Source organism: Leptopilina heterotoma, unplaced genomic scaffold, assembly GCF_015476425.1.
Source record: "Leptopilina heterotoma isolate Lh14 unplaced genomic scaffold, ASM1547642v1 Lhet_81, whole genome shotgun sequence".
In the NCBI taxonomy this organism is placed as follows: Eukaryota; Metazoa; Arthropoda; class Insecta; order Hymenoptera; family Figitidae; genus Leptopilina; species Leptopilina heterotoma.
This window is the reverse complement of record NW_025111185.1, coordinates 3,404,280-3,417,595: the sequence shown is the minus strand read 5'-3', so window position 1 is coordinate 3,417,595 and position 13,316 is coordinate 3,404,280. Positions and strand designations below refer to the sequence as shown.

The 13,316-nt window shown below is 23.0% G+C and overlaps 1 protein-coding gene across 5 annotated transcripts in view; it reads left to right on the top strand.

Annotated features, from left to right (window-relative positions):
- The window catches only part of LOC122511255 (rhoGEF domain-containing protein gxcI-like), a 228,536-nt gene that overhangs the window by 128,868 nt on the left and 86,352 nt on the right, over window positions 1-13,316 (top strand). For all 5 annotated transcript variants that reach the window (XM_043626395.1, XM_043626396.1, XM_043626393.1 and 2 more), the window contains exon 7: window positions 7,427-7,678. In XM_043626395.1, coding sequence (XP_043482330.1) covers window positions 7,427-7,678 — 252 coding nt within the window. The remainder of the gene's footprint in view (window positions 1-7,426; window positions 7,679-13,316) is intronic.

Here is a 13,316-nt window from a genome sequence, read left to right as displayed (position 1 = left end):
TTTTTTAAATAATAAAGTAAAAATGGTTTCTAATAATAAATTGAAAATTTTTTTTAAATAAAAATTAAAAACGATTTTTAATAATAAAATGAACATTTTTTTTCAAATAGAAAATAAACATTTTTTAAATAGAATATTTTTTTCTTGAATAAAAGAATTTTTTTTAATGCATGTATTTCGTTGGCATATTCGTCGTCTTGTTTATAATATGAGTAACTGAATAGGTACTCTAATCAGTTTTTCGCATTTAGTTTAATTAACATAATTAAGGAAATATATTTTTTTTATGAAAAATTAAGAACCGTACGTACTTTATTAATAAGTAGCAGAGTACTTTTTTTGTTTTAAGTCATTAAAAAAAATCTTTTGAAAAAATTTGAAACAAACCTTTTATTATAAACTGGCAACTCTTCAAAAAAATTTAATCTTTTCAAAAGTTTTTTTTCCCGCTTCTATCAAATCTCAAAAGAAGAAATTAAGTACTATAGACTTGAAACCGCAAAAGTGCTTCTAACTTATTCAAACATTTTTTTTATGCATTTTTCGATGAGAAACTCACTCGAGTTTATAGCAACTTTTTTAGAAGTACATTATCTCTTGCATTTTTTTTATGTTCATGAGCATTGCTTAGAGTTGACAACTGTTTAAAATTTTCATTTTAGTATTAATATTATTTCTTCAAGCAACTTTTATTCTTACTATTTTTCTCTCTTTCTTTGATTATATTATTATTTTTTTTTGAATCGATTTTTTTTCATTAAAAATCTCACCCGTACTACTATAATTGCAAATCAGGAAATTAGCTTTCATTTATGTTTCCCTATTCTATTCCTGTAATTTTTCTTTTGCTGAAGAAATAAGTTATTAAAAACTTTTGATTTAGTTTCTAAATTAAAAACTAAATTACATTTTTTAAATTGTTCCCGCAACAAGATTAAAAGAAGTGCAAGAAAAAAATTGTACTTCAAACAATTTGCATATAATTTTGTACAATAATTTTAAAAAAATGTTACTTGCGACATTTTTAATTTAAATATAAGTTCATTGTTTGTAGTTAAAAGTTGGAAATTACGTTGGATTACATTTATTTAAAGTTGTTTTATAAGAATATCTATAATAATAGCATTTAAGTTGGTAGCTCGCGGTTCGCGATAACAACCCTCGTCAGAAACAAGTCCAGTAACAGCATTTACAAAAAGTTTCGTAAAAGAAAGAAAAAGAAGAAGAAGAAGAAGAAAAAATAAAAAATGGTTAAGTGCCTCTGGGAATGAGAATAAAACAGAGAACCTTTATAGCTATTTAAGTCCTGAATTTCGTCCCTTAAAAAAACTTTAGGGAACTTACACATGACTTTCGGAACTGCCCTTATCATCTACTAAGCACCTTGGGACATGTGCTAGAAAATAATCTGTATACATTTTTAGGGTGAAGAAAAAATTGTCCCTCCTAAAGGATTGGGTGAAATGAGAAAAAACGTGATTTATAAATCACACTTTTCTTCTTCTTTTTCTTATTAAGAATCTAGATATATTTATATATGTAGGACAAATTCGAGGAGATGTATTTTTGGACCTTTGTTTTTTTATTACTTTTTTACACGTAGAGAATTTTCTCATTTATTTATTTATTTTTTATTTGGTTCTATTTTTCCTATATTTTTTTCTATTATTATTATTTTTTTTATTCGGTATTTAGGACTCTTAATTATACATTGGAATTTTATAAAACCATGAATGTGCTAAATCTGCAAAAATTGGCCTCTATTAAAAGTCAATTTTTCCCGTAAAAGCATTATTCAGCGTTGTAGGTTAAAATTTACGTTTCAACGGGTTGCAATCTACAAATTTAAACTGCGAATTCGGGTAAATTCCATAGGGTCATTTTGCTAGAAATCCTACAAATGTTCAACTCTGATTAATGGCTAACCGCTGCGTTCAGACGATTTTTTTTTGTCTTTTTATTATTCAACAAAATGATTTTTTAATATTACAAAATTATTCGTGAAAAGTTAGTTACCTAATCTACGCTGACCCGGATTCTGAAAATTTTTTTTTTATTAATAAATCCGTTTACGCAGAGATAAAAAGAAGTGAAAGAAGTTAACGAAAATATCAAAAATGCTTTAGAAAAATTTAAGAAAATTAAGTAGAAAGAAATTATTTGTGTGAAATAATTAATTACTTGATAATTACTAATAATAAATATTTGAGATAAATATAATTTAATTGAGACTTGAATAAAAATTATTTGATAGAAATAACAGGCTTTGGATATTATGACTTTTTCGATTTTTTTCGACTATTTTCAAAAATGCGAATTTTTTTTTGACTTATTTTCAAAAGTTGCGACATTTTCGACATTTTTTTGCAAATATTGCAATGAAATACCAAATTTTTAGAATAAAATGCAACTTATTTCGATTTTTATGAGTAAAATAAATTAAAAATAAATAAAAAGAAATAAAAATATACATATGTGTGAAAAATAACTATGTATATACAAATATTTCAAAAATTATTTTTGATTAATTTTTCTAATTAAATTTTTGAAATATTAAGAAAAAAATTATAAAAGGATTTTGAATAATTGAATTTTTGTAAAATTTAATTAAAATTTTGATTTTTTCAAATATTTTAGTAAAATTTTTTAAAATCAACTTTTGAAGGATTTGAATTTGAAAATTTTTGAAATAATTAAATTTCCTAAAAATTCTGGTAAAATATTTTTGAAAATCAACTTTTGAAGGATTTGAATTTGAAAATTTTTGAAATAATTGAATTTCCTAAAAATTCTTGTAAAATATTTTTGAAAAAAGTAATTCTTAGAAATTTTTCAATCTAATTTTTTAAAATTCAATTATTTTCAATATTTTCAATTTCATTTTTCCGAAAATTCAAATACATACAAAAAAATGACATTAACATTTTTTAGAATTATTTTTAACATTTTGAAAAAAACAATCATGTATAAAATTTTTATTTAAAATTCTTAAAAAAATTAATTAGTTTTTTTAAATTATAAAAAAATTCTGTTAAAAATAAGAATAAGGCTTATTAAAATTTCAGAGAAATCGTGTTTCATATTTTTAATTTTTTCAATATTATAATTGAAAAACTATTATCTTTCAAAAATTATTATAAAATATTTTTTAAAAATTAATTTTAAGAAATTCTTTATTATTTTTCGGAAAACAATTTTTTGAAATTAATATACATTAATGAATTTTTTAAGAAAGGACAGTTGTTGTTACAATTATTATAAAAAATTGAATTTTTGTATTTAAATAATTAAATTCTCGAAGAGTTTTCGGAAAATTATTTAAAATAATTGACTGATAAATAAAGTTTAATTAAAAATTGTAGCAAATAATTGAATTTTGTAAGGGGTTTAATTGTAATTTATAGAAATCCATTTATTTGATTTAAATAAAAATTATTTAATTCAAGTAAACATTTATTTAATAATACACAAGTAATTGGTTATTTAAATCAAATAAATTTTTTTAGTGCAGCCAAGTTATTTACTGTTTTATATAAAACGAAAATTGTTGATAAAAAAATTGTTTTCATAGTGAACGCAGAAATATAGTACATACCCTGATGCAGAGAGAATATATTTTTTTTTATTTTAACAATCATTTTCTTTTTATTTTTCAAAAAAAAAACAAAAAAACTTTTAATTGAATACTTTTTTTACATATTCAGCATCCCGTTTAATTGGTTCAATTAAAGTTTTTTCTTTATTTATACGTATAGACCATGATTGAATGTTTATAAAAATACATTTCAAGCAGACTCTACAAAAATTTCGAAGTTTAATTAACTTTTTGATTTGCCAGCTAGAGTATAGTGTTGGCGTGAAAGTTTATTTCTTTACAATTAAAATATTCCCTTAGGAATTTAAAATTGGAGGTTAATATAATATGAAAAGTTCTTGAAACTTTTGTTAGAAGGCAGATTAGAATTTGGAAACCTTGAATAAATTGTAGAGAGAAGAAAAAAATTTTATTTTTCTATTCATTTCGTTTTTGATTATAGAAAGATTCGCACAATGAAGGACGAAAAGTTTCAATATTATTGGAGTTTGTAAAACAGTGGTGTACATAATTGATGTTGAGATGACAGCTTTTGCTTGGAGAGCAAGATTACGTGTTCCAGTTGAATTTAGTATTGTATATTTGAAACGGGGGCTAAAATGCAGTTAATGATCTCGCCTCGTAAAGTCCGTTGAAAATAAAATACTTTAGATCACGCGAATAATCCCCAAAAACCTTGGTTAATTAATTGCATTCCTTTAGATAGTAATACAAATTAATACACTTTAATGAGCAAATTTTCGATTATTTCTTTTTAATTATTAATTACAAATATGGGTTAATTAATTTATTATGATTAAAAGGAATGAAAGTCTTTTAAATGGTGCGAAGTGAAATGAAAATAAAATTTTAATTTAAACTCTGTACTGTGCAGTCTTCAGTGAAAGAAAATAATAAGTGAAATTGTAATTCCACTTATTTTTATTTATTACGATTTTTTAATTTTTTTTCTATTGGAAAGTAAATAATTATAAAGAAATCTGATTTTTTTCTTGAAAGAGAGTTGAATAAAGGGAGGCATTTATTTAAAATATTGAGTTTCAGTTATCGATGTGAGCACATATTGTGTAACTTTTACGTAATATTGGAACCATTTTTCACAGCTCCAGATGCAATATTCGATATCAATAATTAATTATGAAACTTGTTGGTTTTATGTTTCACTGCACATTGTTGTTAGAAACAGTTTCAAGTAGTATACGAATCAGTAGAGTAGCCTATGAATAGGCAGACCCTTCTGGTTCGATTCATACGCAGAGAGCGGCCCATTAGAATCAATTCACTCATTTTCTGTTTGTATTTCAATTACATTGAAAAATAATTCATTCATTTCCAATTGACAAACGAGAAAGGTATAGTAAAACAATATTTCTTTTTCTCCCTATGAATATTATTCACAAAAATATTTCACAGGTTTCTTGATTTATATCAAATTAATATACTATAAAGGGTGATACAGGTCAGGAAAAACAGGAAATTTTATTAAAAGTACTGGAAAAAAATTTAATTTTTAGAATTTATAAGAAAATTCTGAATTTTTGTGTCTTTTTGTTTGCCTCATACACTAATAAATTACCACGAATTCTAAAAAAACCTTCAATTTTTTCTAATTCCAACAAAAATTTTTTTAAAATAACTAATTCTATTGAAGAACTGCCATAAAATTATTACAAATTTACAAGTGAAGTATTTTTTAAAAAATTTTAATTTTTTCAATTCTGTTGAAATTAGTGTCAATTTTAAAAATGTTAACGCAATTCTTTGTAAGAATAAATTCAACTACCTATAATAAATATTTAAATTATTTCCAGAATTTCAATTATTTTCAAAATTTTTTTAAAAAATTCTCGTCAACATTTCAATTGTCTTTATAAATAGCAAAATTCTTCTCCGAAATTCAATTATATCCAAGAATTTTTATAAAATACATTGCAAAATTCAATTATTTTCATAAATAACAATATTTATTGCAAGAATTTAATTATTTTCAAAAAAATTTCTTAACTCAATGATTTTCAATATTCTACTATTTTAATAAAAATTTTGCATTAAATTCTTCTCAGCAATTCACTTATTTTCATAAATTTTAAAATTCCTTTCAGGGATTTAATTATTTTCATAAATAGATAATTGAAAAATAAATTTAAAACTATGAAAAAATGAGGAACTAACTCTGCTGGGGCAACCAGGAATAATTTTATTCATAAATAATAAAATCATTCGGAGGAAGTCAATTATTTTCATAAATAACAATATCCATCACAAAAATTCAATTATTTTCAAGAGTACCTAATAAAATTCTATTATTTTCAAAAATTTTAATAAAATTCATTGCAAAATTTGAATTATTTTCAAAAATTTTTCTTAATTCAATAATTTGTAGGTACTAATAATTGCATAATTTTTAGAAATAACTTAAGTTTCTAAAGTTTTTAAATTAAAATCTTTAAAACTCTGATTTTTTCATACATACTTTTAAGTAATTAAATATTGTATGGAACTAATTTTTTTTAAAAAGCTTAATCGTAGTTTTTCAAAATTATTGCAAGTTTTTATTTTCTAATAAATGGATTTGAAAATTTCCAAAGAACTTTTTCAAAAATTATTAAAAATAATTGATTTAGAGAAGAATTTGATTTAAAACTTGTGGAAAATAATAATTAAATTGAAATGAAGAAAATAATTTTGAAAAAGTTACAGTAACAATAATCTTATATTATAATAGACGATCACGGACATTTTATATTATAATATAAAATAATGATTTTATCACTCGGTCACCTTTACATATTATAAGTTATTGAATTTCAAAAGGTTTGAATTAGAAATTTTGAAAATCTTAGTTTCCATGGAAAATAATACTGATTAAATATTTTACTGAAAATGAAGTTATTGGTATTTTTGAATAATTTTATAATCCTATCTAATAAATTTTGGAGTGAATCAGAATATTTTTTAGGGTCAGGGAAAAAGTCAAAATTTTGGCTGGAAATCAGGGAAAAAGAAAATTAAATTTTGTTTGCAAAACCCTGATTTAAGTTAATTAAGTTAACAGTGTTTTTAAAATAATTTGAAAATAATGAATTGAAAATTTCAAAAAAACTTGAAATTTTTCTCATTAATAAAAGTAGATGAGTTTGTCAAATATATAAAAATTGTATTTGACAAACTGCATAGTTTTCGCTTTCTGTAAATTTCTCAGCACTACATAAAGTTAATTCTTTTGCAAATTTTCCCCTCTTCACATTTTCCACTTTTCATGGCATTTCAATTCTCACGCGAGTCTTGCAGTTTCAAACGCTTATTTGAGCCTATTAATTATGCAAAACTTGAGGAATGAAATTTTAACTGTGAATCCGCGCCAAATGAAAAAATACAACGCTTCCTGATGGAGAGAAATTAAAAATACAATGAACTGCTTTTTCTAGAAATGGAGGGAAAAATTAACTCAAAACTTTACATTATAAATATAAGGTGTTAAATATCTTATTCGAAGTTAATTGCAAAAAATATTTAAATTTAGAATAAGGTTGAAAAATTGTCAAATTGAAAATAAAAATAAATTTGACGCTTTTAGGTTATGTTTGTAATTTTTTAATTAAGAATACAGAAAGAGGATCAACTCTTAATATAAATCACTGATGTTTAATTCTTCGTTATATGTTTAAAATAATAAGTGAAAACTAATTTTTGTTTTAAATTCAGCACAGAAAGTTTTAAATAACGTAAAAATACACAAACATAACCTTAAAATGATTTATTTCTTAGATGCCTTTCTTCGGAGTGCTCCATAAATAAAAAATAAAAGAAATATGGTTTTGCTTTTTGCAGATATTGCAGTCCGCATCACAGTCGCTCTCAATCAGTGAAAACACCTGGAAGTCGAGCATCAGGACGTCCAAATTACCTGTGCTTGCCCCAGCAGAGGTCACGAGTGGCAAGTATGCCAAATACCGGAGTTGAGGAGGAATATTATCGACTGAGGCACTTCAGCATAACCGGGAAAGGAGTAGTAAATAGAGGCGATTCCCTAAAAAGCAGGCGGTCTCGTTCAAACAATAGCGTCGCTTCCAGCAATTCGAGGTGAGTTCATACAGTATTATTTTTCCATTCATTAAGAAATTCTTTATTTCAGGACTACTTTTTTCGAACAATTCTAAATATCAATGAGCTTGATAATAGATTTTTTTCTTTTTATATTTTCTTTTCGTTATTCTTATATTGACAATTGTAATTTTACTGTCGATTTACAAATTTTATTTTATCTTTGTACTGGTTTTTTATTTTTATCATTTTTATGTCATTTTTTGTGCCAAAGAAAAATTTTAATATTTCATTTCATCTTTGTATTGATTTTTTTATTTTTGTCATTTTTTGTGACAAGAGAGATGCTCCAAAGAAAGGTACTTACACAAGGAGACGCTAAGCGTCAAAAAACTTTTTTTTTGTTGCAAAAGTAAAAAAATTCAATTATTTCGAAGAATTTAGGTTAAAAAATAAGATAAAAAAAAAAAATTTCGACGCTTTGCGTCGACGCGCTCGTCAACGACTTGAAATTTTAGGTTATGTTTGTAATTTCAGAAATTAAAATAAACGAAAAAAGATAAAATCTAAACATAAATTATTAATATTCAAGTATTAAATTACATTAAAAATAATAAATAAAAACATAATTTTAGTTTTAAATGAAACATAGAGACTTTTAATAAGAGGAAAAATAGAACAAACATAACCTAAAAATAACCTTCATCCTAGGTTTTTTTCCTAGGTGCGCGTCACATTTTTCCTATCATTGTTTAAATATATTTTTTAATTTAATTTTCTTCCTTTTGCACAAAGTTTTTAATTAAACTAAATTTTAATACAATTCGTGCGCGTATAATATTATATTATACTTACGTAATTAAATATGCATTATTTTAGTTCTTTGCACAAATGATGTAGAAGAGAAAGCATTCATTTCTAATTAGTTAAAATATAATTTGTTACATGCTTTTAAAATTCATATTTAAATTGAAATTTTTTTTTATCAAAATGATGGTTATAAATCATATCTTTCAACGAAAATTAATGAACTGCAGTTGACGTTTGCTGCAATGGATGCGGTTCAAATCAATATTAAATCTAGACACAGATTTTAATTAATGCTTTGAAAATCAGAAAGAAGTTCATAAAATACGTCCATTCGTTTGATAATTTTTTCAAATCAATCATTTTTAACAAGTATAATTATATTTATTTAGCATATGCGATAATTATAATAATAATAATATTAAAATTATTATTTTTATTAAAATATTTCCCAAAAAAATTCACTTATTTAAAAAAAAGATTTTTATAAAATTATTCTCAAGAATTCAATTATTTAAAAATAATTTGTTTTGAAATTCTTTATGAACATTAAAGTATTTTCGTAAATAATAAAATTTCCACAGGAATTCAATTATTTAAAACATAAAATTGTTTGAAAAAAGTCAATTATTTAAAAATATTTTTATAAAATTCTTCTCAAGAAGTCATTTATTAAAAAAAAAAATTTTTTATGAAATTGTTTGTAAACATTTAATTATTTTTATAAATAATAAAATTTTCACAGCAATTCATTTATTTAAAACACAATTTTCATAAAATTGTTTGAAAACAATCAATTATTTAAAAAGATTTTTATAAAATTCTTCGCAAGAATTCAATTATTTTTATTAGTAGGTAATAAAACTCTTTTAAAGAATTTAATTAGTTTTAAAAAATTTAATTCAATTATTTTCATAACTAATAAAACTCACCGCATGATAAATAATCAGGTATTTAAAAATTTACTTTAAAAAACTTTTGTATTTTTGAATATAATTTAATTTAAAATTTTAAAACAACTAAAATTGTTAAAAAAACCAGGGTCTTTAGATTTTTAATTAAAGTTATTAAAAATTCAAGTTTTTATAAATTTTAAAGAAAGAGACTTTTTTGGAAACAAAATTTTCTAGAATAAAAATCTTTTCGGAATAACTTAGTATTTTGATAAAAAGCTTTTTTTCTTGGAAAGGGATTTTTTTGAAAACAGAGCTTTTTAAATCAAGATTTTCCTGGAAAAAAAAACTTTTTGGAATTTTTTATTTTTTTGAAAAAAGCATTCTTAGAAAGGAGCTTTTTTAGAAACAAGACTTTCTTGAAAAAATGACATTTTAGAATGACTTATTGTTTGAAAAAAGTTTTTTTAAACAGAGCTTTTTTGGAAATAAGACATTCCTGGAAGAAAGATTTTTGGAACGACTAACTTTTAGGTGGAAGCTTTTTTTAAAAAGGGACTTTTTTGTAAACAAAGCTTTTCTGGGCAAAAGCTTTTTGGAAAGACTTATTTTTCGTAAACAAAACATTCTTACAAAAAAAGCTTTTTGATACGATTTATTTTTTGGATAAAATACAATATTTTTCAGGAAAGGGACTTTTTTGGAAACAGAGCTTTTTTAAAAACAAGACTTTCTTGAAAAAATAACATTTTAGAATGACTTAGTTTTTTAAAAAAGCTTTTTTAAAAAGGGACTTTTCTGAAAACAAAATTTTCTTAAATAAAAAACTTTGTATAGATTTATTTTTTGGATAAAAAGCTTCTTTTCCAGTGAAGGGACTTTTTTGGAAACTTAGCTTTTTTAAAAACAAGACTCTCCTGGAAAAAAATCTTTCTTAGAAAGAGACTTTTTTGAAGCTAAACTTTCTTGGAAAAAAGTTTTTTGGAACTTACTTATTTTTCAGAGAAAAGTTTTCTTAGAAAGAGTATTTTTTTGGAAGCAGAGCTTTTTTGTTAATTAAAAATGGTATCATTTCCAAAATCTAGGTTATCAAAGCTGAAATTCTTATACATATTTATATACGTTTTTTAAAAATGTTTTCACTTCTTTTTAAAAAGACATTTATTATCCTTTAATGAATCTCCTTTTAAAGTCCTTTTGACTAGGACAAGTTTTCCGCATGTTAAAAGCTTGCAAATGTTACCTCTGTGAGTAAAGTGCAGTCTCGAATCGATAGAGATAATATGATATATTTATTTTAATTAACACTTTATTCTCGAGTGTATCTCATTATTTCTCTGATATTAAATTTTTGCAACCCACTTAACGACGTCAAGTTGCATAATCAACGTTTGAAAACAACTTTCAATATCTCTCAAACTAAAATAATGATATTTCATTGAGTGCTGCTGATTCTGTTATAAAAAAAGAATACAGTGCCATTTAAAAATTTATAAATTTATAATATTAAAATGAGATCATTTAATTTTTATAAATAGCAATTTTACACTACATTAAGATTTTAGTTTTCTATTAGGAGAGAATTTTCGTCTTTAAATGTACGAAGTTTCTTCTTCTTCTTCTTCTTCTTCTTCAAAGAAGTTATATCCCCGTATATTAAAATTTGTTCTTTGAGAAGAATTAGAGTTAGCCCGGTGAAAATTATCCTTTCTTTTTTGGGGAGATAAACTCATTTCCTTTCTTTTCTCCAAACTGACATTCCCATTCATTTAAACTTTCCGCGAGTTTTAATTTCTCGCATATGCCACTCTCATTAATGACTATGACAGATGGCCGCTAATTGTGGCCTAAAAAATTAAATTCAAATTATTTCGTTCAATACAATGTTGAATCAAATTAATTATGTACATATAATATTTCCACAGTTTTGCCGTGTCAACTTAATTATCTAAATGACAAGCTTAATATAAATATTATTATAACAAAATCATAAACAGACAAACAACTATTATTCTGCTTATTATGATTTTATTAGCAAAAATTCGCGCTCTAAAGCCCGCGGCTAACTTCTTACTTACTTTTTTAAATAAAATTAGCAATTTTAATAATAATAGAATTTAAAAATTTTTAATTCAAATTTTTGTTGAAAACACTAAAAAAAATCCAATTTTGAAGAAATTACAAATGATTTCAGAAATTCAATTATTTTTAAAAGTAATAAAGTTCTTCTCAAAAAATTCAATTATGTTCAAAATTTGAAAAAAAATTCTCGTTAAAATTCCAATTATCGTTATAAATAACAAAATTCTTCTCCAAAGTTCAATTATTTACATAAATGTCAAAAAAATTCTTGTCCTAATTTCAATTATTTTCAAAAATTTTTCTAATCTCAATTATTTTAAATATCTACAATTTTAATAAAATTTTCCACAAAAGAATTCAATTATTTACAAAAAGATTTTAATAAAATTGTATGCAAACATTTAATTATTTTCATAAATAATGAAAATTTCCCAGTAATTCAATTATTTTTATAAATAATAAAATTTTTTAAGGAATTCAATTATTTTCATAAAAAATAATTTAAAATTAACTATAATAATCGTCGTATTTATTCATTTATTCTGTCCAGTCTGACCACACCTGAAGTTAGTCATGGTTATTCTTTTGTTTTTTATTCGTTTTCATAGAAAATAGAAATAAAATATAAAATAACGATTTTTTAACAAAATTCATGCTTTTGTTTTTTATATGTTTTGATAGATAATATTACAATTCTTTATTTTGTTATTATTTTTTTAATTTAATAATATTATTTTTATTTCTCAAATAATTCAAAAATATTTTTATCAATCTAAAAAATTATTAATATTATTATATAATTCATTATTTCCTTTGTTTCTAAAAAATTAGCATTTTGTAACAAGTATTTTAGAAAATTAACAAATGTAAATCCTGTGAAATAAACTATATAAACAGTCTTGTTTAAGCTGATGAATGGGATAACTTGTGTTGAGTCCCAAACTGTTCAGCTATGAAACTTCTAATACTATAGTGTGTACCTGTCACATATTATTCTATACAGGAGTACTACACTGACTGCATAAATCATTTTTCCATTTTTCTCCGTGAGGTTTGAATTTGAAATTTTTGAATGTCTTAATTCCTGTGGAAAATCCTGTTCCAAAAATAAGATTAAAAATAGAAATTTTGCAAATATTTTTCTTCTTTTTCTAAAACAAAATAATAATTTTATTCAAAAAATTGTGATTCATAAACAAAAATTATGCAAAATAAATAAATTTTCTATTTCTTAATCACAGTTGTTTAACAATTTTCTAATTTTGTTTAGAAGTAAAGAACAAAAATCTGCATTAATTTCAATTTGACAAAACATAATGTTTAACAAAATTTTAGTCTTTTAATGAAAAGAAGTGAAAAAATTCTGATCATTTCTATTTGTCATTACAATTTTGAATTAATTATAAAATAAAAATAATCATAAGTCATAACATAATAATACACGGTGAGTTTCGGTAAAGTTCAACCCAAAAGTCTTGCCACTAAAATTTTTTATTTCTCTCCTTTAAGGTCTCGTGAACAATTTCCCATAGATGAAGATTTAAAATTTTAAATCTTAAAATTTTAAGAAATAACCCAAAAATTTCTCAAAGAAACAAGATTTTTTGAGAATTTTTTTAAAACACAATTAATAACAAAAATAAATCTTCATCTATGGGAAATTGTTCACGAGACCTTAAAGGAGAGAAATAAAAAAAATAAATTTAATATTTCAATTTTTAATGAAATAACAGCAATTAACCTACAAAAAAACGAGAAAAATCGAGTTCATTTTAAAAACCCTCGACAGATGATTTTCATTTTAGGCGAAAAATATTCTAATTTCACGTGTGAACAAATATCTGTAAAAAAAATTTTAGTGGCAAGACTTTTGGGTTGAACTTTATCGACACTCA